Source organism: Oncorhynchus tshawytscha, linkage group LG12 (assembly GCF_018296145.1).
Source record: "Oncorhynchus tshawytscha isolate Ot180627B linkage group LG12, Otsh_v2.0, whole genome shotgun sequence".
Lineage (NCBI taxonomy): Eukaryota > Metazoa > Chordata > Actinopteri > Salmoniformes > Salmonidae > Oncorhynchus > Oncorhynchus tshawytscha.
In genome coordinates this window covers 20,795,076-20,818,362 of record NC_056440.1, presented here as the reverse complement: position 1 = coordinate 20,818,362, position 23,287 = coordinate 20,795,076, and the positions used below count along the sequence as shown (strand labels likewise).

Genomic DNA, 23,287 nt, shown 5'->3' with positions numbered 1-23,287 from the left:
CTAGATCAACACTAATGGTCCGTTTTTAGCAGCCAATTTAAATCACACACAAATTACATATTGGTTTCCTAACCCTGTAAGTAGTCTATGGACAAGGTATGACAGCAATCCATGCTTTGGTTTAGTTACCCTGTGACTGTTTCCAAATCCACACATTTTAGCATTTGTGGCACAAATCCCATGCATGTCGTGCTTCATGTCCAAAACATCTTCGATAAGCTACACAATCAATTTCAGATAATTTAGCATTTAAAAAACATGCTACAAACAGTATCGTTTCAGTTGAGCGTATTAGCATTTTCTCTGTATCAGAAATTGATGCTGTTGCTATGCAACCTCTTGCTAGCTTGTTAGCTTAACTTGCTAGACATTTTACGATTTCGGGTGTATTTGTAAATTCAATCTGGAGTGCCAGAGTGCCCTCTGAGCATTTGAAAATCCAGAGCAGTGTCAGATTACCCGTTTGTTAGCTCAGAGCGTTCAGAGCACACACTGGACGCTCTGGCCGAGGAGTAGAGTTGATCCGAGCGTTTGACCTCCCAACTGCACCCAGACACAAATGAGAGAACACCTCACTCTGACCATTTTACTTGCCCAAACAGAGCTGGTTAGGCTGTTTTCATGTTATTCAGAGCGTTGGTGACTGTAAATGTACTGCTGGCAAAATAATGCTTTTTTTGCCGACGTTTACCGACACCAGCCACATTCAACAGGTTTTGAGCGTTCATAAATTCTGTTATTCTGCGCTCTGGAACACTCAGGTGAGAGTGCTCTGAAATCAGAGTAGATGGCCAGAATTAACAATGTCCATTGAGAAGGCACAACGACTATATCACTTAGCTAAGAATGAAGTGAATAATCAAGTCAATAAAAGCTGCGTAGTTAGCATATAGTTAATATACTGCATGGCAAGTTCGATGTATTAGTAGCCAACTCACATTAGGTAACTAGCATACCGGTACATACTGCTGTAATGCTATGCGGTTCATAAGGATAGTGTAGCTAACAAATTGTCAGCCAACATAACATGTGATGTAATTCATTTAAATCATGACTTTTTTACATTACTCAACATTTTAATGTTTGGCATAATTAGTTAAAGAAATTAATTTGTATCTGATCTTGTTGGACTTCGGCTGCATATTTTCCGTCATTTTCTTCAAATCTGAAACCGTTGTGAAGCCATACCCATTTTCGGAAGAATTGAAGAATTGCATTATGGGCCCTAAAAGCACAGAAAAAGTGTCCACCGCTTGTATACTTTGTATACTTGGTCACTGGGCTCCCTCCATCTGATGGCAACATTGTCATTCTGACGGTAGTGGACCGGTTCTCCAAGGCCACCCATTTCTGCACCCTTATTGGGTTGTTGGCCAGCCTGTCCTCCTGATTCCATCCCCAATCCAACGGCCAGTCGGCGCGAGCTAATCAGGACCTAGAAACCACCATAAGATGCCTGGTCTCAACCAACCCCACCACCTGGAGTTGACAACTGGTCTGGGTGGAGTATGGTCGGAACACCCTTCCCTGTTCAGCCACGGGACTCTCCCGTTTTGAGTGCTCTATGGGGTATCAACCTCCACTCTTCCCAGAACAAGAGCAAGAGGTCCACATAGGGGGGGGGGTTCTGTTATGCCTTGATCTATTTCACCTGTCTTGATGATTGTCTCCACACACCACCAGGTGGGTGGAGACAATAATTTGTCCCCGGTGTATTGATCCCTGTGTTTCTCTCTGTGCCAGTTCATCTTGTTTTGCCAAGTCAACCAGCATTTCTCCTAGCTCCTATTTTTCCCAGTCTATTTTTTCCTGGCCCTCATGGTTTTGACCCTTGTCGGTCCTGACGCCAAATACGCCTGCCTGACCACTCTAACCTGTGGTCCGCCTGCCTAACCTCTAGCCTGCCTATCCCCTTGGACTCTGACCTGGTTTATTAACCCTCGCCTTTCCCCAACCTGCCTTTTTGCCTAACCCTTTTGGTGCAATAAATATCGGAGCTCAACCATCTGCCTCCTGTGTCTGCATTTGGGTCTCGCCTTGTGCAATTATACTGCGGTCCAACTCATCACAAACCCTCTCAGTTGGGTTGAGGTCAGGTGATTGTGGAGGCCAGTTCATATGATGCAGCACTCAATCACTCTCCTTCTTGGTCAAAATAGCCCTTACACAGCCTGGAGCTGTGTTTTGGGTCATTGTACTGTTGAAAAACAAATGATATCCCATCTAGTTCGCGCTTAGTGGGAATAGCGCTTGATGGTTTTTGCGACTGCACTTGAAGAAACGTTAAGTTCTTAATTTTTCTCATTGAAATCAAATTTTATTGGTCACATACATGTTTAGCAGATGTTATTGCGGGTATAGCGAAATGCTTGAGTTTGTAGCTCCAACAGTGCAGCAATGTCGAACAAGTAATATCTAACATTTCTCTGTTGCGCCTTGTTCACCACACTGTCTGTGTGTGCGGACCATTTCAGTTTGTCAGTGATGTGTACGCCGAGGAACTTGAAGCTTTCCACCTTCTCCACTGCGGTCCCGTTGATGTGGAAAGGGGGGTGCTCCCTTTGCTGTTTCCTGAAGTCCATGATCAGCTCCTTTGTTTTGATGAAGTGAGAGGTTATTTTTTTCATGGCACCACACTCAGAGCCCTTAACACATCCCTGTAGGCTGTCTCGTCATTGATGGTAATCAAGAATACTACTGTTGAGTCTGCACAATGACGTGGCCACGCAGTCATGGGTGAACAGGGAGTACAGGAGGGGGCTGAGCACGGAACCCTATGGGGTCACAGTGTTGAGGATCAGCAAAGTGGCGGTGTTTCCTACCTTCACCACCTGGGGGTGGCCTGTCAGGAAGTCCAGGACCCAGTTGCACAGGGCGGGATTCAGACCCAGGGCCCCGAGCTTAATGATGAGATTGGAGGGTACTAAGGTGCTGAATTCTGATCTATAGTCAATGAACAGCATTCTTACTTAGGTTTTCCTCTTGTCCAGATGGGATAGTGCAGTGTGATGGAGATTGTATCGTCTGTGGATCTATTGAGGCGGTATGCAAATTGAAGTGGGTCTAGGGTGTCAGGTAAGGTAGTGGTGATATGATCCATGACTAGTCTCTCAAAGCACTTCCTAATGACAGAAGTGGATGCAATGAGGCAATAGACATTTAGTTCAGGTACCTTTGCTTTCTTGGGTACAGGAAAAATGGTGGCCATCTTGAAGCATGTGGGGACAGCAGACTGGGACAGGGAGATTGAATATGTCTGTAAACACTCCAGCCAGCTGGTCTGTGCATGCTTGGTGGACAGGCTAGGGATGCCATCTGGCACGGCAGCCTTGCGAGGGTTAACAATCTTAAATGTTTTAATCATGTTGGCCACGGAGAAGCAGAACCTACAGTCCTTGGTAGCGGACCACCTCAGTGGCACTGTGTTATCCTCAAAGCAGGTGAAGAAGGTGTTTAGCTTATCTGGAAGCAAGACGTTGGTGTCCGATGTGGCTGGTTTTCCTTTTGTAGTTCGTGATTGTCTGTAGACCCTGACACATACGTCTCGTGTATGAGACATTGAATTGCTACTCCACATTGTCTCTATACTGACATTTTGCATGTGATTGCCTTACAGAGGGAATAACAACCCTGTTTGTATTCAACCATATTCCCAGTCACCTTGCCATGGTTAAATGCAGTGGTTTCTCGCTTTGTTTGGCACAAATGCTGCCATCTATCCACTGTTTCTGGTTAGGGTAGGTTTTAATGGTCAGTCACATCTCCTGTACACTTCCTGATAAACCCAGTCACCGTATCAGCGTATTCAATGTTATTCTCAGAGGCTACCCGGAACATATCCTAGCCCTCGTGATAAAAAAAATATTGAAGTATGGATTCCGATTGGTCAGACCAGCATTGAATGGGTACAGTGCCTTGCAAAAGTTCTTCCCCCTTGGCGTTTTTTCCTATTTTGATGCATTACAACCTGTAATTTCAATTGATTTTATTTGGATTTTATGTAATGGACATACAAAATAGTCCAAATTGGTGAAGTGAAAAATTTGATGAAAAAAAAATCTAATTAAAAACAGAAAAGTGGTGCATGCATATGTATTCACCCCCTTTGCTATGAAGCCCCTAAATAAGATCTGGTGCAACCAATTACTTTCAGAAGTCACATAATTATTTAAAGTCCACGTGTGCAATCTAAGTATCACATGATCTCAGGATATCTACACCTGTTCTGAAAGGCCCCAGAGTCTGCAACACCTCTAAGCAAGGGGCACCAGCAAGCAAGCAAGCGGCACTATGAAGACCAAGGAGCTCTCCAAACAGGTCAGGGACAAAGTTGTGGAGAAGTACAGATCAGGGTTGGGTTATAAAACAATACCAGAAACCTTGAACATCCCACGGAGCACCATTAAAAAATTTAAAGAGTATGGCACCACCACAAATCTGCCAAGAGAGGGCCCACCCACCAAAACTCACGGACCAGTAAAGGGTGGCATTAAACAGAGTCAACGATAAGACCAAAGATAAACCTGAAGGTGTTTCAATGCTCCACAGCGAAGATTGGAGTATCTGTCCACAGGACCACCTTAAGCTGTACACTGCAGAGCGGCCAGAAAAAGCCATTGTTTAACGGGGGAAAAATGGTGTTTGCCAAAAGGCATGTGGGAGACTCCCCAAGCATGTGGAAGAAGGTACTCTGGTCAGATGAGACTGACTTTGAGCTTTTTGTCCATCAAGGAAAATGCTATGTCTGGTGCAAACTCAACATCCCATCACCCGAGAACACTATCCCCACAGTGAAGCATGGTGGCAGCATCAAGCGGTGGGGCTGTTTTTCATCAGCAGGGACTGGGAAACTGGTCAGAATTGAAGGAATGATGGATAGTGCTAAATACAGGGACATTCTTGAGGGAAACCTGTTTCAGTCTTCCAGATATTTGAGACTGGGACATAGGTTCACCTTCCAGCAGGGCAATGACCCTAAGCATACTGCTAAAGCAACACTCAAGTGGTTTAAGGGGAAACATTTAAAAGTCTTGGAATGACCTAGTCAAAAGCCCAGACCTCAATCCAATTGAGAATCTGTGGTATGACTTAAAGATTGATGCACACCAGCAGGAACCCATCCAACTCGAAGGAGCTGGAGCAGTTGTACCTTGAAGAATGGGCAAAAATCCCAGTGGCTAGATGTGCCAAGCTTATAGAGACATACCAAGAGACTTGCAGCTGTAATTGCTGCAAAAGGTGTCTCTACAAACTATTTACTTTGAGGGAGTGAATAGTTATGCACACTCAAGTTCTGTTTTTTTGTCTTATTTCTTGTTTGCTTCACAAACACTATTTTGCATCTTCAAAGTGGTAGGCATGTTGTGTAAATCCAATTACACAAACCCCCCAAAATACATTTTAATTCCAGGTGTAAGGCAACAAAATATGAAAAATGCCAAGGGGGTGAATACTTTCACAAGCTATTGTACTTCAGTCAATGTGTTGATAGAACTTCGGTAGCATTTTCCTAAAATTTGCTTTGTTCAAATCCCCAGCTACAATAAATGTGCCCTCAGGATATGTGGTTTCCAGTTTGCATAAAGTCCAGTGAAGTTCTTCGAGGGCTGCCGTGGTATCGGCTTGAGGGGGAATATACACGGCTGTGACTAACCGAAGATAATTCTCTGGGGAGGTAATAGGATTGGCATTTGATTGAGGTATTCTAGGTCGGGAAAAAAAAACTTGAGTTCCTGTATATTATCATAATCACACCATGAGTAGTTAATCATGAAACATACATCCCCGCCCTCCTTCTTCCCGAAGAGATTTAATCCTGTCTGCGGGTTGAACTGAGAACCCAACTGGCTTTACGGAGAGCCATGTTTCTGTGAAACAGAGCATGTTACAATCCCAGATGTCTCTCTGCAAGGAAATCCATGCCCTCAGCTCATCAACTTTATTGTTCAGAGACTGAACATTAGCGAGTAATATACTTGGAAGTCCACTCTGAGTACCTCTACTCCGCCAGCGGTGTTTTGGATCAGCCTTTGGAAACAGTTCTATTGCCCTCGTGGGTACGAACAAAGGATCCGATTCGGGAAATCGTATACCTTATCGTAATGCTGGTAAGTTACCACCGCTCTAATATCCAAAAGTTCTCCCGCGCTGTACGTAATAACAAGTTTCTGACCTAATAATGTAAGAAAAAACACAAAAATAAAAATACTGCAAAGTTGCCTAGGGGCTAGAAGAACAGCTGCCCTCTATCAGCACCATTTTGACTGACCTTCATGTAATGATGGACTGTCCTCCATGAAGCTGGTTGAGAGAATGCCAAGAGTGTACTCATCAAGGCAAAGGGTGGCTACTTTGAAGAAACTCAAATACACAATTTACTGATTTCTTTAACACCTTTTTTGGTAAGTACATGATTCCATATGTTAGTTCATAGTTCTGATATCTTCACTATTATTCTACAATGTAGAAAATAAACAAATAAAGACAAACACTGAAATGAGAAGGTGTCCAAACGTTTGACTGGTACTGTACATATACAGTGCCTTCAGAAAGTATTTAGACCCCTTGACTTTTCCCACATTTTGTTACAATACAGCTTTGTTCTAAAATTGATTAAATGATTTCCCCCCCTCAATCTACACACAATACCCCATAATGACAAAACAAAAAAGATTGTTAGAAATGTTTGCACATTTATTAAAAGTAAAAAACAAATACCTTATTTTCCAGAAGTATTCAAACCATTTGCTATGGGACTCGAAATTGAGCTCAGGTGCATCCTGTTTCCAGTGATCATCCTTGAGATGATCACCATGCAGCCAGCCCTAGGAAGAGTCTTGATGGTTCGAAACTTCTTCCATTTAAGAACGATTGTGGCCACTGTGTTCTTGGCGAACTTCAATGCTGCAGAAACCCAGATCTGTGCCTCGACACAATCCTGTCTCGGAGTTCTACTGACAATTCCTTCCAATTGCCCGGCTTGATTTTTGCTCTGACATACACTGTCAACTGTGTGAACTTATACAGACAGGTGTGCCTGTCCAAATCATGTCATATCATTTGAATTTACCACAGGTAGACCACAATCAAGTTGTAGAAACATCAAGGATGATCAATGGAAACAGGATGCACTGCAATTTTAGAACAAGGCTGTAATGCGATGGACATTTTATACATGTGCTGTTCTAATAACAGCAAGTGACTGACTGAACAAATCCTCACTTATCAGTATCTGCAATTTGGCAGTACGCCTAGACCTTGTTTTGACAACTTAATATGTCAAGGTCTCAGCTTAAAGAGAAGAAGCCTCGTGAGGTATTGATATGTCACATGTTATGAACCAGTCAGTATTGGTCGGCATTATGAATGAAACAAAACGTTAATGATGAATTAATTATGCTAAATCATGCAAATATAACTTGTCTTATACACAGCTATACACAGACAACTGCTGGGACTGCCCTAGCAGAGCTTCTGACAGATATTCACTATGGTGCATTAAGTTTGTTGGAAACTCTCCAGCTCGCTGACAAACAATGATTCATTTAAAATTTACTTTGAGTGTCCCTGTTTAAGAATTTCCACAACGGTAAAAAGTTAAGGGGCCTGAATACTTTCCAAACGCACTGCGTGTACATACACACACACAGCACATTCCCATAATAGCCATCACAGAGTGGGCTATAAAATAAATATGTTTTATTGTCACACCAAATGGGTGCAGTAAAATGTGTTTTATAGGGTCAGCCAAAGTAGTACGGCACCTTAGGGTTACGTACACCTGGACCAACGCTCTAACCGCTAGGTTGCCTGCGCCCTATGACTTACCCACCCCCCCCCCTCAAGTTTTGAATACACCTTAAGACATGAAAGGATAACTACTGTAAAGCTCAGTATGAAGAGTTTGACTTAATGTTCCATACAAAATGGGTAAATACTCCAAGGTTCATCAGTGCTGTCATTTATTTAAGCATGGGAACAAAGTCACACAGACATGTCAGCTACTAACAAGCATTATTCAGAGTGTGATGTTATAAAATAGAAAAATTGCAAAAACAAAAACCTTGTTGTTATTTCTCTTTTGTGTTATAAAATCTTAATTTATTGGATTTATTATACAGTACCAGTCGAGTTAACACACCTACTCAAAGGTTTTTCTTTATTTTTACTATTTTCTACATCAAAACTATGAAATAACACATATGGAATCATGTACTAACCAAAAAAAAGTGTTAAAACAAATCAAAATAGATTTTATATTTGAGATTCTTCAAAGTCAAACCCTTTGCCTCTGACAGCTTTGCACACTCTTGGCATTCTCTCAACCAGCTTCATGAGGTAGTCACCTGGAATGCATCTCAATTAACAGGTGTGCCTTGTAAAAGTTAATTTGTGGTATTTCTTTCCTTCTTAATGCGTTTGAGCCAATCAGTTATGTTGTGACAAGGTAGGGGTGGTATACAGAACATAGCCCTTTTTGGTAAAAGACCAAGTCCATATTATGGCAAGAACAGCTCAAATAAGCAAAGAGAACTTTCTTAAATTGCAGGGCTTGATGGTTCTTGCGACTATGATGAAACTGGCTCTCATAAGGACCACCACAGGAAAGAAAGACCCAGAATTACCTCTAATGAACTTCTCCTCTGCAGCAGAGTTACCAGCCCAAATAAATGCATCACAGAGTTCAAGTAACAGACATCTCAACATCAACTGTTCAGAGGAGACTGCGTGAATCAGGCCTTCATGGTTAAAGAAACCACTACTAAAGGACACCAATAAGAAGAAGAGACTTGCTTTGGCCAAGAAACACAAGCAATGGACATTAGACCGGTGGAAATCTGATGAGTCCAAATTTGAGATTTTAGGTTCCAACCGCCCTGTCTTTGTGAGATGCAGAGTAGGTGAACGGATGATCTCTGCATGTGTGGTTCCCACCGTGAAGCAAGGAGGAGGAGGTGTGATGCTGTGGGGGTGCTTTGCTGGTGACACTGTCTGTGATTTATTTAAAATTCAAGGCACACTTAACTAGCATGGCTACCACAGCATTCTGCAGCGATACGCATCCCATCTGGTTTGTGCTTCGTGGGATTATCATTTGTTTATCAACAGGACAATGACCCAACACAGCTCCAGGCTGTGTAAGGGCTATTTGACTAAGAAGGAGAGTGATGGAGTGCTGTGTCAGATGACCTGGCCTCCACAATCACCCGACCTCAACCCAATAGAGATGGTTTGGGATGAGTTGGACCGCAGAGTGAAGGAAAAGCAGCCAACAAGTGCTCAGCATATGTGGGAACTCCTTCAAGACTGTTGGAAAACCATTCCAGGTGAAGCTGGTCAAGAGAATGCCAAGAGTGTGCAAAGCTGTCATCAAGGCAAGGGATTGCTACTTTGAAGAATCTAAAATATATTTTGATTTGTTGAACACTTTTTTTGGTTACTACATTATTCCATGTGTGTTATTTCCTAGTTTTGATGTCTTCACTATTATACAATTTTTGACTGGTACTGTATATTTGTATGGCGTATCTTTTTGCTTGATATTGGTGGGTTGAGTGTGATGGTCTCTTTCTAAACTTAAATAAACACTAGGTTTCAGTTCATCTTAATGTTGCTGGCCTGAAGCCTTCATGTTATACTTTCAGCATAACCTATATAGGTCAGATTACTTTTGTAGCACACAATGTCTGGGAGTTTGCTAGGAGGCCATACATTATCTGTATGGAAGGAAAAAGGCATGATGTGGCAAGGCGGTAGGCACAAAGAGTGCTGCCACTGGTGCATAACCTTGGCCCATTCATTTTCCACTGACTCACCCCTCTCTTTATGATGGCTTTCCTCAGAAGGCTGACCACATCTCTCCCTTCCACCCCATGCGACTTGAAGCCCTTGGTCCATGACACCAGAATACTCTGCATGAACATACACACGCACGCACACAGACAATGACAACTTCTGGATCATTCTGAAGGCTCAAACCTCCAAATCACAGTTCCATTTTTCTCTTTAAATTTCAAATGCAGTCCTCAATAGTGAACCTCCTTATTCCTCACCTCATCCAGTTTGGTCTGCTGGCAGGGGAAGGAGAAGGTGAAGCCCAGAGGAAGCTTCTGGTTCTTGATCCCCAGCTTCTCCAGGAAGTTAGCAAGACACTCAGCAATATGGTCAAAGAGCTAAGGGCGAAAGAGAGGGGTGTTAACATACAACAGCAAACTGGTCAATGTGCTAGTAACCCCTTCAGTTCATTGATATGATCTATGGTTTTTCCCACCCCATTTTTCTCATATTTTAGCGAAATTATGATGTTATGGTCAAATATGACATATATGACATAAAAGCCATTACCAACCTCAACCCTTATTGAACACCCCGAATGTTGTCTTTACCCAACACAGTTTGAATTAGAAATACCTATGAAACCCCTATTCCAGACCAGATGTTCTTCCCAGCATCAAAGTTAGCGATGTTATACAAATGTCATAAATCAGACCTACCGACATTGATACTGCTTGGTCTGAACGATGAGGCAGTGTTTAAAGGGACAATCAGCAGTTGCTACAGTTGCTTTTTTTTTTCAATGTATCTGTTGATTCTTGAAGAATATAACTTATGACTCACGAGCTTATTAGTTTCGTACCCCATCAGAACCCAAAATAGAAAACTGTTTTACACCAATGTTTGTAAACAAAGTAAATGTAAACAAACCAGTTACAGCCTCATAACATAGTTAAAACTATAATTTTGATATCATGGATGGTCAGTCCTTGCATCCATAGGTCTGTGTGTTAATTAGATTTCTCCAGCCCCATCCCTCAGCTTTTTACAGAAACAGTGGTGGAGTGGTTGCTTTGTTTTTGTTTAAACTCCCGATTGGCCCTTTAAGAGGTCACAGTAATAAGGTCAAAGGTCAAGCATCTGGCCCATTGCATGGATTTACTGTGTGAATTTAGGTCATTCCTGATGTCCATTGAAATGAACATCCCCTTCTCCTCTCACCTCTTCGCCACTGCCCCTCATCAGCTCCTCAGGAATGGCATAGATCTGGTTCTCCATCTCCACCTTCTGCTTCCCGTTGTCAGACACCTTCACCAGCAGGACCCGGAAGTTGGTCCCACCCAGGTCGAGAGCCAGGAAGTCTCCCTTTTCTAGAAGAGTCAGGGAAAAAAACACACACACTCAAAAATGCTGCAAAGCAAGAAAAACATTTTTATACAAAAAACACAAACTAACAGTACTAAGTCTACTAAACTGCAATAGAGAGGGTAAAGAAAACAGGTATACCAAATATTTAAGTGGGAATGTGGTGCTCGTCTGGGTAAATAAATTATATACTACAAGTCTTCCAAACATCCTAAATGGAGGACAACAATAAATCCAAGAATGTACCAAAAATAGGCCTAATGGTATTTTTCATGTCATAGTACTATTTTATAAAGAGTGTATACGTTTCTACAACAGTCTTTATGAAAGTTACAAAGCTGCAATAGAGATAACCATGAGCAGCAATAATGTTGATTGGAGCAGGGGTGATCACAGGTCAGACTAAAATGAATTTCATTACAACCACAGAGGACATTGACCATGAAGCAGTAGGCTCCTTCTGAACATCGGAGTCCTCTTTGAAAAGTGATGTCTTTCACCCATTGCCAATAACATACACATGACCTTCTACCATTTTTATGAGATATAAAGGGGAATCTTTCAATGGACTGACCTTATTTTATAATGCATAACAACCAACATAAAATGTTAATTACCAAACTATAAGGTTTTATTCAATGCAATAAACAAGTATAAAATAAGTTTTGAATCCTGTCACATTTGAGTGAATAGCCTACCGAACATTCAACATCAGTGGCTAACCACATCATTTAGATTGAAAAGAAAACCACATCGAAAGGAAGGAGAGAACGCGGAGAGAGAGAAAGAGAGAGAGAGAGAGAGAGAGAAAGAGAGTCAGAAATAGTGCTGTCACACACACACACACACACACACACACACACACACGCAATACCAGATTTTTTCAATACAGATTTTTTTTAAACATTGAACAATATATTGATAACTGGTAGAACAAATAAAATAACAAATAGAATATCTCATTTCTGCTGAAGCTTCTATACTGCAATAGTCTACCATAGACATTTGGTCTACAGGAGTGTCCCCCCCATGCACTAAACAACTGATTCAAATAACCAACTCATCATCAAGCTTTGATTATTTGATGATGTAGTGCACATAAAAATAACTTTTGACGTTAAATGGCCATGTACTGAACGCAAATACAAGTTAAATGCGTTTCGTTCGCATTTTCAACTCTACTGATGGTTATGTCAAAAACTGTTGCGTTTATATAGCAAATGTGCCCACTCTGGTCTTGGTATGTGAGCTATAGACAGTAACTCGCCGATAGGCTATCTAAATTATGAGATTATTATGGATAAGAGAGCTATTTGTATTTGTCAAATGGCAACCAAGCATTGATCATGTCACCGGAATAAAACCCTCGTTATATATTGGAAAGGAACATCAAGCTCATCACTTTGCACATTCATCACCCTGTGAAGTTCATCATTATTTAATCTGTAGCCTAATAAAGTGCACTGTACTGCTTTGTAACACCTTTTACTTAGTTGTTTTGGTGGGCTGGCCTCCCATCTGCTCTGTAATCAAAGTATTCCCATAGTTCGCTTCTGCAGACAGTTTGGTCAACAAGCTGCGGACACTGAGCTATAATAAAAGTTATGTGTGTGAAGGTATGAAATTTACGTTTGAAGAAGCCATGCTTTTCTTGCTTGCTTCTTAAGTAAGTGGCTTGCTCGGTGTCAGCTGCATGTGCAAACATAGCCTGGCTAGCTACTGCCCCCTTCAGTAATTTGTCTGAATCTTTGATGTCACGTGAGACACCTTTGACATAAGTACAGAAAGTAACAATAATTTGTCTGTCAAAGATTCAGACTCGACTCGATCCTCTCAATCCACATATGATGAGACAAATTTGTGAGACGTGAGACAAATTTGACATAAGTACAGAAAGTAACAACAATTCTAGTACCAAACCACTTTTCATGTTTTAGTATAAAAAAAAAAGTACAGAAGCTTCGGTATATCATGCAACACTAGTCAAAAGAGTGAGAGAAAGACAAGATAGAGAGGCAGGGAAAGTGAGAGTGATGAGAAAGAGGGAGGGAGACATAACAGTGGTTCAGCTGGATAGACACTTATCTGATAGGTTGGAGTTTAATATGCCAATAATGACCAGAATCAACAGGCTGAGCAAACCAAGGTTTGGCTGCTTTTGCACTTTCTCTGCAATTGACATTTACCATTCCTCTCCAGTCACTTACGACAAATCACCTTCCCCAGTCTCCAAGAGTGGTTTTTGCCACCTGATATACTTTTGATATGCCCCGGTCACAGTCACTAACACAGGTCAAACTCAAAGGAAAATGCAGCTGGGACATTTCAATGTTCATGCAGCATAGGCCTACCGCTAGAATGTAATGTCTAGATCGGATACAGCTACGTCCCAAAAAAAAAAAAAAAAAAAAGGGGCATTTTAGCTAACCTTAACCCTTTTCCTAACCTTAACCTAATTCTCCTAAGCTGCTACATTAATTATCCTAACCTGCTGGTAAGTTATTCTAACCTGCAAAAAAAAGTCAATTTTGAAAAGATGTGTCCCTTCTAGACAAAAACCCTCCTAGAGTGCATGTCCAATTAATTTAATTAAAAGTGGTATGCTAGTGTGGATGGATATTATAACAGAGCCCAGATTTTCTATGTGCCATTCTTCACCAGCATACTCTCATTAGCTAAAGGTTCATCATGGTTCTGGGGATCCAAAGGGGTGCACATTTTGTTCTTGACCTAGCACTCACACACCCAATTTAAAACAAAAGGCTTGATGATGAGTGGATTAGTTGAATCAAGTGGGTGAATGCTAGGGCAAAAACAAATGGTGCCAAGATTGAGAAACTAGGGCGAAGATTGAGAAATCCTGATCTAAAGGGCTGTCAAACAAAAAAACTCTCTCCTATTCTCACCTCAACAACCAGTCCATAGTTGACATATTTCTAAGCATGGGGTTGTGCTGTCTCTCTTGGGAGAGAGGTCTTCTGACACCAATGGCACTTTTTCATTCAATACAGGTTAAATAAGATTTAAAAAACACTTTAGATGGGGCCAGAGTCATATAGTTATAAATATATATATATCCATCTATGGCTCTTAACTGGGCTTAGCTGTGTTATTCTGACACAGTTCACTGACACAGGTCATATTCTGCAGCTGAGACACACAGCTTCAGGATTTATGTGCTTTTCACCACCAGTCTCTCATTCTACCAGCCTGCCCTCATCTAAGCAAGTTACAAATATGAAACTATTGAAGGATTGTGCAATTTTTCTTATTCCTGTAAAGTGCATTGGTAGGCAAGGCATGGGTCTCTATGGACTCTAAGAAGGGCCTGCGGCATGGATGTACTGAGATTTCTCCAGGCCTCCCTGAAGAAAGAAGTCTTCTGACCTCGATGGGACTTCCTGATTAAATAACATTTAAGTCTGCGTCCCAAATGGCACCCTATTACCTTTATAGTGAACTACTTTTGACCAGTACTTTTGGCCAGTCCCACTGTAAAGGGAATGTGGTGCCATTTGGGACACAACGTAAATAGAATAGAAATTACTCAGATGTCTGTCAGACCCCCTCCACCGACCCCCTTACCTGTCCCGTCAGGGGTGGAGCGCACAAACGTGGGCAGCATCTTCACAGCAGCCGTAGGGTTGGAGTCACGGCCCAGCCCCTTATCCATCTCCCTACGGAACCTCTCAGACACGTCAATCAGGTTCTCGTCCGATAACCGCAGGTGGTACAAGAATTTATCCACCTTAAGAGGGAGAGAGAGAGAGGAAGAAAACAGAGTAAGATAAATATACAGCGCATTCGGAAAGTTTTCAGACCCAATGACTTTTTCCACATTTTGTTACGTTACATCCTTATTCTAAAATTGAATTAATGATTTTTTCCCATCAATCTACACAAAATACCCCATAATGACGAAGCAAAAACAGGTTTAGACATTTTTGCAAATACTCATTACTGTTCAAAAGTTTGAGGTCATTTAGAAATGTCCTTGTTTTTGAAAGAAAAGCACATTTTTTTGACCATTAAAATAACATCAAATTGATCAAAAATACAGTGTAGACATTGTTCATGTTGTAAATGACAATTGTAGATGGAAATGGCAGCTTTTTAATGGAATATCTACATAGGAGTACAGAGGACCATTATCAGCAACCATCACTCCTGTGTTCCAGTGAAATGTTGTGTTAGCTAATCCAAGTTTATCATTTAAAAAAGGCAAATTGATCAATAGAAAACCCTTTTGCAATTACAGTTGAAGTAGGAAGTTTACATACGAGTTTTAATGACAACAACCAAAGTGTTTTTCAACCACTCCGGAGTTCCTCTGTCCAGTGTCTGTGTTATTTTTCCCATCTTAATCTTTTCTTTTTATTGGCCAGTCTGAGAAATGTCTTTTTCTTTGCAACTCTGCCTAGAAGGCCAGCATCCCGGAGTCGTCTCTTCACTGTTGACGTTGACTGGTGTTTTGCGGGTACCATTTAATGAAGCTGCCAGTTGAGGACTTGTGAGGCGTCTGTTTCTCAAACTAGACACGAATGTACTTGTCCTCTTGCTCAATGTCTACAGTACACTGTATTTCTGATCAATTTGATATTATTTTAAAAATGGACAAAAAAAATTGCTTTTCTTTCAAAAATAAGGACATTTCTAAGTGACCCCAAACTTTTGAACTTTAGTGAATATAAAAAAAACAGAAATACCTTATTTACATAAGTATTCAGACCCTTTGAAAAGAGACTCAACATTTAGGTCAGGTGCATCCTGTTTCCATTGATCATCCATGAGATGTTTCTACAACTTTATTGGAGTCTACCTGTGGTAACTTCAATCGATTGAACATGATTTGGAAAGGCACACAGCTGTCTCTATAAGGTCCCACAGTTGACAGTGAATGTCAGAGCAAAAACCAAGCCATGAGGTTGAAGGAATTGTCAGTAGAGCTCCGAGACAGGATTGTGTTGAGGCACAGATCTGGGGAAGGGTACCAAAACATTTCTGCAGCATTGAATGTCCCAAAGAACACAGTGGCCTCCATTATTCTTAAATGGAAGTAAACTCAGCAAAAAAAGAAACGTCCTCTCACTGTCAACTGCGTTTATTGTCAGCAAACTTAACATGTGTAAATATTTGTATGAACATAAAATTCAACAAATGAGACAAACTGAACAAGTTCCACAGACATGTGACTAACAGAAATTTAATAATGTGTCCCTGAACAAGGGGGATGGGGGTGGGGTCAAAATCAAAAGTAAGTCAATGCAGCTGGTGGCCACACCAGATACTAAGTACTGCAGTGCATCTCCTCCTCGTGGACAGCAGCAGATTTGCCAGTTCTTACTGTGAGATGTTACCTCATTCTTCCACCATGACACCTGCAAGTTCCAGACATTTCTGGGGGGGTATGGCCCAGCCCTCACCCTCCGATCCATTAGGTCCCAGACGTGCTCAATGGGATTGAGATCCGGGCTCCTTGCTGGCCATGGCAGAACACTGATATCCCTGTCTTGCAGGAAATCACTCACGGAACAAGCAGTATGGCTGGTGGCATTGTCATGCTGTTGGGACATGTCAGGATGAGTTTGCAGGAAGGGTACCACGTGAGGGAGGAGAATGTCTTCCCTGTAATGCACAGCGTTGAGAATTCCTGCAATGACAACAAACTCAGTCCAATGATGCTGTGATACCACCCCAGACCATGACAGACCCTCCACCTCCAAATCGATCCCTCTCCAGAGTACAGACCTCGTTGTAACGCTCATTCCTTTGATGATAAACGCGAATCTGACAATCACCCCTGGTGAGACAAAACCGCGGCTCGTCAGTGAAGAGCACTTTTTGCCAGTCCTGTCTGGTCCAGCGACAGTGGTCCTGTCTGTGTCCATAGGCGACATTGTTGCCGGTGATGTCTGGTGAGGACCTGCCTTACAACAGGCCTTCAAGCCTTCAGTCCAGCCCCTCTCAGCTTTTGTGGACAGTCTGAGCACTGATGGAGGAATTGTGCATTCCTGGTGTAACTTGGACAGTTGTTGCTGCCATCGAGTACCTGTTCCGCAGGTGTGATGTTCGGATGTATCGATCCTGTGCAGGTGTTGTTACACGTGGTCTGCCACTGCGAGGACAATCAGATGTCCGTTCTGTCTCCCTGTGGCGCTGTCTTAGGCGTCTTACAGTACGGGCATTGCAATGTATTGCCCTGGCCACATCTGCAGTCCTCATGCCTCCTTGCAGCATGTCTAAGGCACGTTCACGTGCAGGGACTCTGGGCATCTTTCTTTTGGTCAGAGTCAGTAGAAAGGCCTCTTTAGTGTCCTAAGTTATCATAACTGTAACCTTAATTTCCTACCATCTGTAAGCTATTAGTGTCTTAACGACCATTCCACAGGTGCATGTTCATTAATTGTTTATGGTTCTTGGTCACCTCGGGGGAGGTGACCAAGAACCTGATGGTCACTGACAGTGCTCCACAGTTCTCTGGTGATGTTTTTCAGCAGACTAGTCAGGGAGACTAGTCAGGATTCAGGGATATATGAACGGAGCAAAGTACAGAGAGATCCTTGATGAAAACGTGCTCCAGAGCACTCAGGACCTCATACTGAGGTGAAAGTTCACCTTCCAACAGGACAACAACCCTACCAACACCAAGCTGGGGTGGCTTCAGGACAAGTCTGTGAATGTCCTTGAGTTTCCCCAGCCAGAGCCCGGACTTGAACCCGATCGAACATCTCTGGAGAGACCTGAAAATAGCTGTGCAGTGATGCTCCCCATCCAACCTGAGAGCTTGAGAGGCTCTGCAGAGAAGAATGGGAGAAACTCCACAAATACTGGTGTGCCATGCCTGTAGCGTCATACCCAAGAAGACTCAAGGTTGTAATCGCTGCCAAAGGTGCTTCAACAAAGTACTGAGTAAAGGGTCTGAATACTTATGTAAATATGATATTTCAGTGTTAATACATTTGCAATAATTTTGAAAAACCTGTTTTTGTTTTGTCATTATGGGGTATTGTGTGTAGATTGATGAGGGGGAAAAAATAATGAATCCATTTTAGAATAAGGCTGTAACAACAAAATGTGGGTCTTAATACTTTCCGAATGCACTGTAACTGGAAGGTGGTAAAGGTATTTATCCACCTGACCTTAGGAAAGGGCAACAGAGAAAAGAAGATGCATTATTACAACAGGCCTTGTTCGAGACAGAAAGGCTAATAGGGCAGGAGCATGTTTCCTGTTTCTGTAGCGTGAGGCAGCTTGACGTACCAGTCTACCCCCTGGACAGGACGCTATTGATTCCTTATTGAATGTCTGACTTATAGCCTGACATGAGTAGTCAATGTTCATGAGGTTTACCGTGCAGTGACAATGGTTAGCTAATAGCTATACAAAGGAACCATCTGGTTGCTTACGTGGTTATAAGTGTATGTCTCTATTTTGTTGCTTTCCCATAGAAGTTACATAGCGTTGTGTTCAATTAGCACAATTAGTGTGTGTGTGTGTGTGTGTGTGTGTGTGTGTGTGTGTGTGTGTGTGTGTGTGTGTGTGTGTGTGTGTGTGTGTGTGTGTGTGTGTGTGTGTGTGTGTGTGTGTGTGTTTGTGTATATACTTGTGAGAACCAGAAGTCCTCACAAGATTAGTAAACCAAAGATAATTCTGAGAAGTGAGGACATTTTGCCAGTCCTCAAAGGGAAAAGGGCTATTTTAGGCTTAGGAGTTAGTGTTAGGTTTAAGGTTAAGGTTAAGGTTAGGTTAAGGGATAATAGGATTTTGAATGGTAATCAATTGTTGGTTCCTAAACAGTCCTCACAAGTATAGTAAAACAAACGTGTGTGTGCGAGTTAGAGCTGGGACGATAAATTGAAAATGATCGACAACGACAATACCGATTACTTATCACAGGCATTTTGCTAATATTGTGTATTATGATACAAGAAAAATTTGAAGTTTGAAATTAAATAAGTTTGCTCATATGGGTTGTTAACCCTTTACACTCATGGGAATTGGCCTATATTGATAGGGCTTAATTCAAATGTTTCTTACAGATTAAATATGACAAGCATATACGTAACATTGGTAGCAATTGAAAAGGAACAGTTTACACAACAGTTCCCCTGAAAAGACTGAATCCAAACATTACAGTGTTGATTTTATTTTTTACTGTACTTTGACACATTTGTTGATAACGAAACCCGAAAACACCCTGGATACATTCAGTAACATGATACGAATATTCCTGGAAAATGTGGGGGAGGTGAAAAATAAGACAAACAAATTACAAGGTTTTAAGTAAGAGGACTAATTGGTGTCCCCAAGTGGCCACACACCTCTAAAGAATGCACAGTTCCTAAGCAATTTCAATGCACTTTTATGACTAAAGGACTATGAACTCTGCTGCACACCGCATCAAGTCATCTCTGACTTGAACTGTACACAAAATAACTGCACTATACTGCTAATCTCTCAACATTTAGAAATATTCATACTGATAGTGTACATTTGTACATCCACTGTATATGTGTATAGCTGCTCATTCTCATAGCTCTATGCTCACTCTACCTATTTCTATATAATGTATGTTTTTTAAACTCTGCTGTCTGTATTCTGTCTCTAAATGTTGTCGATCACAACCAACAACATATTACCTAGTCAAATTCTGAGTATGTGTAAATGTACTTGGCATATAAGGGTGATTCTGACTCAAAGAGTCATCAACCTTAAGGTACTTTTTTTTAGCTATTCTAACTGTGCTGTTGAGGAACTAGAGCAAGCACACTTGTGGGTCATTTCATTTGGAGCACAACCCTGCATCACCGGCATCACAAATTACTGTTGTTGTTCAAAAATCCCCCCAAAAAATGTTGGGGGGGGAAAGCTTGTTCTATTGCCAACATGACTAGCTAAGTTATACAATATGATCTTACAGTGTTCAGCTTTTACAAGGTAATTCAGATAAACAGATCATAAAAAGGAGTCTTGAGAGCATTCAGGTGGATGCGCACGGCCAAATTTTCTTCACAATAAATAAACATAGGCTCCTTCTGTTCAGAACAACTCAGGGTATGATTCCATTTAATCTTGTAACTGTACATCAAACGTAGTGATCATAAATGTTGAAGCTGTATATGACACAAGTTTTATGATTTCGAAATGTGAAGTGCACATTTGGACTCACAGGTGTTTGCCTAGCTTGTGTAACATCAAAGCCCTATTCATTATAATCCTCAACGGCTCATCTTTCAAAATACACTTCTTGTCGAGCGAGGTGTTCAAGCTCAGAACGGCTGTCAGTCCAAACCCATACAGTGCTGTGAAGCATAGAGCCTGACTTCATGTATAGCATGTTACTGTATGGCTACTATGTTGTCCAAATCTGGCAAATCACGATATGGATTTTTGTTCATATCACCCACTTCTAGTGTGTGTAGCTATTAGGGTTGCAAAAGGGTCGGAAACTTTCGGGTACATTTATTTTTTCAGAAAATTTTGTATGGGAAGTTAAGCCCGGGAATTTGTGGAATTTTGCTTAAATTCATCAAAAAAGGTTAGCTTATAACAGTGAACCTTTGAAGGATACACATAAGGCAATTCTAGGTCTTGTGGCATATTTTGGTTAAACTATCCCCAATGCAATAGAATTGCAACCCTCTGCATACACAGTGCACTCTTCGATCACATGTACAGCTGATTCTCAAGATCTTGCACACTAATGAGATGTTATTGAGCCCACACCAACACACTGTTTGAGCCAAGGACTACATGCTTTCTGGTAAGTTTTGATTACAATATTGGGTGGGGTGAATATATTTTATATGACATACACAATTTTTTGTTAACTAGTAAATAGTAGCCTACAGCAAAGTGTGTTTAAATCATTTCTAACTTGTTAACAATTTCCGCTAGTTAGTTTTTGCTGCCGTGTGGGTTTTAGCTTGCTTGAGCCTGCTAACTGAGGACTGTTAATTCACCTGTTTCCATACAGGTTTCATTTAAAACATTTATCTTACAAAGGAGTTGTTTAATCTAACTGCTTAACTATTTATCTGTACATGGAATTGTATTATTATAATTTTTTACTAATTGTTTTCTAATCTTTACAGGAAAATGCCACGGGCACTATCTGATGTTTAGAGACATTTCACTGCAGCTAATGTAGAAGGAAAAGCTATGTACATTTGCAAATAATGTGCCAAATCATGTGAAGAATGCAACAAAGATGCAGAATCATCTGGCCAAGTGCATAAAGTTCCCTCAGCGCTCACAACAAGCAACCTCTGACAAAAGTCCCTCTACTTCTATTTGAGGTGAAAATGATGAATCATACACCTTATCGACAGCAATAGCTCATGGTCCTCCTGGAATCAGAAGTTGTTTTGGCTCAATGGAGGAACGTAGTCAGAGAAATGCTGATGAATGTCTTACTCAAGCTGTGTATGCAACTCGTTCACCTCTGATTCTCACAGGCAATGTGTATTGGAAAAGATTTCTGAATGTTCTTCGCCAAGCATACACGCCTCCAACCAGACATGCTTTATCTACTCATTTCATGGATGCAGAGTTCAACAGAGTTCAAGTGAAGGTCAAGCAAATCATAGAGAAAGCAGACTGTATTGCAATCATCTCTGATGGGTGGTAGAATGTTTGTGGGCAAGGAATAATTAACTACATCATCTCCACCCCTCAACCAGTATTCTACAAGAGCAGACACAAGGGACAACAGACACACCGGTCTCTACATTGCAGATGAGCTGAAGGCAGTCATCATTGACCTTGGACCACAGAAGGTATTTGCACTGGTGACAGACAATGCTGTGAACATGAAGGCCACTTGGTCTAAAGTGGAGGAGTCCTACCCTCACATCACACCCATTGGCTGTGCTGCTCATGCATTGAATCTGCTCCTCAAGGACATCATGGCACTGACAACAATGGATACACTCTACAAGAGAGCCAAGGAAATGGTTTGTAATGTGAAGGGTCATAAAGTTATAGCAGCAATCTACCTCACCAAGCAAAGTGAGAAGAATAATAGCACCACACTGAAGCTGCTCAGCAACACCCGTTAGGGTGGTGTTGTCATCATGTTTGACAGTCTCCTGGAGGTGAAGGAGTCTCTCCAAGAAATAGCCATATCACAGTCTACCGATATGGACAGCCCCATCAAGAGGTTCATCCTGGATGATTTATTTTGGGAGAGAGTGGTAAGCAGCCTGAAACTCCTGAAACCTATAGCAGTAGCCATTGCATGGATTGCAGGAGACAATGCCATCTTGATTGATGTTCAGACTCAGCTTGCAGATGTAAGAGAAGAAATCTGCACTGCCCTTCCCACTTCACTGTTGCTCCAAGCCGAGGAAACTGGAGTTCTGAAATACATCAAAAAGCGTGAAGACTTCTGCCTGAAGCCCAAACACGCCACAGCGTTACATGTTGGACCCCAAGTATGCTGGCAAGAGAATCCTGTCTGGTGCAGAGATCAACAAGGCCTATGGTGTCATTACTACCATGTCTCGCCACCTTGGCCTGGATGAGGGCAAGGTTCTTGGCAGTCTGGCAAAGTACACTTCTAAGCAAGGGCTTTGGGATGGCGATGCAATATGGCAGTCGTGCCAACACGTCTCATCAGTCACCTGGTGGAAAGAACTTTGTGGATATAAGGCTGTTTCCCCTGTTGCCTCCATCATCCTCCAAATCCCACCAACATCAGCCGCCTCGGAGTGCAACTGGTCCTTGTTTGGGAACACACACACCGAAGCATGCAACAGGATGACAAATACAAGGGTTGAAAATTGGTGGCCGTCCGGGCCAATTTGAGGCTTTTTGAGCCTGACAACGAGCCATCCTCAACAAGGTTAGAAAGTGACAGTGAAGATGAGGCCTCAGTCTGATGTTCAAGAGGTGGACATTGAGGAGGTCCAGAGAGAAGACATGGAAGCCTGAGTGGAAGACAACCAAAGCTTTAGTTTCTAGACTATCATTTTACAGATGTATGTTGAAAACATTTTTGGGAGATGCAATGGATCATTGGGGATCATTCAATATTCCCTTTTGATTTTGTTGTTCAGTGAAATCATCCCATGTGAAGAGTCAACTCATTTAATTAAAGTTCAATTCGTAACTCAAGTTTTTATTTCTATTGGAAGGATTTAATCAT

General features: G+C 41.7%; 1 protein-coding gene across 3 annotated transcripts in view; it reads right to left on the bottom strand.

The window, feature by feature from the left end:
- The window catches only part of LOC112262692 (hexokinase-2-like), a 92,396-nt gene that overhangs the window by 54,999 nt on the left and 14,110 nt on the right, over positions 1-23,287 (bottom strand). For all 3 annotated transcript variants that reach the window (XM_042331433.1, XM_042331431.1, XM_042331432.1), the window contains exons 2-5: positions 14,725-14,887; positions 10,996-11,144; positions 10,053-10,172; positions 9,816-9,911 (exon numbers count right to left, since the gene is read on the bottom strand). In XM_042331433.1, coding sequence (XP_042187367.1) covers positions 9,816-9,911; positions 10,053-10,172; positions 10,996-11,144; positions 14,725-14,812 — 453 coding nt within the window. In that variant the 5' untranslated portion in view covers positions 14,813-14,887. The remainder of the gene's footprint in view (positions 1-9,815; positions 9,912-10,052; positions 10,173-10,995; positions 11,145-14,724; positions 14,888-23,287) is intronic.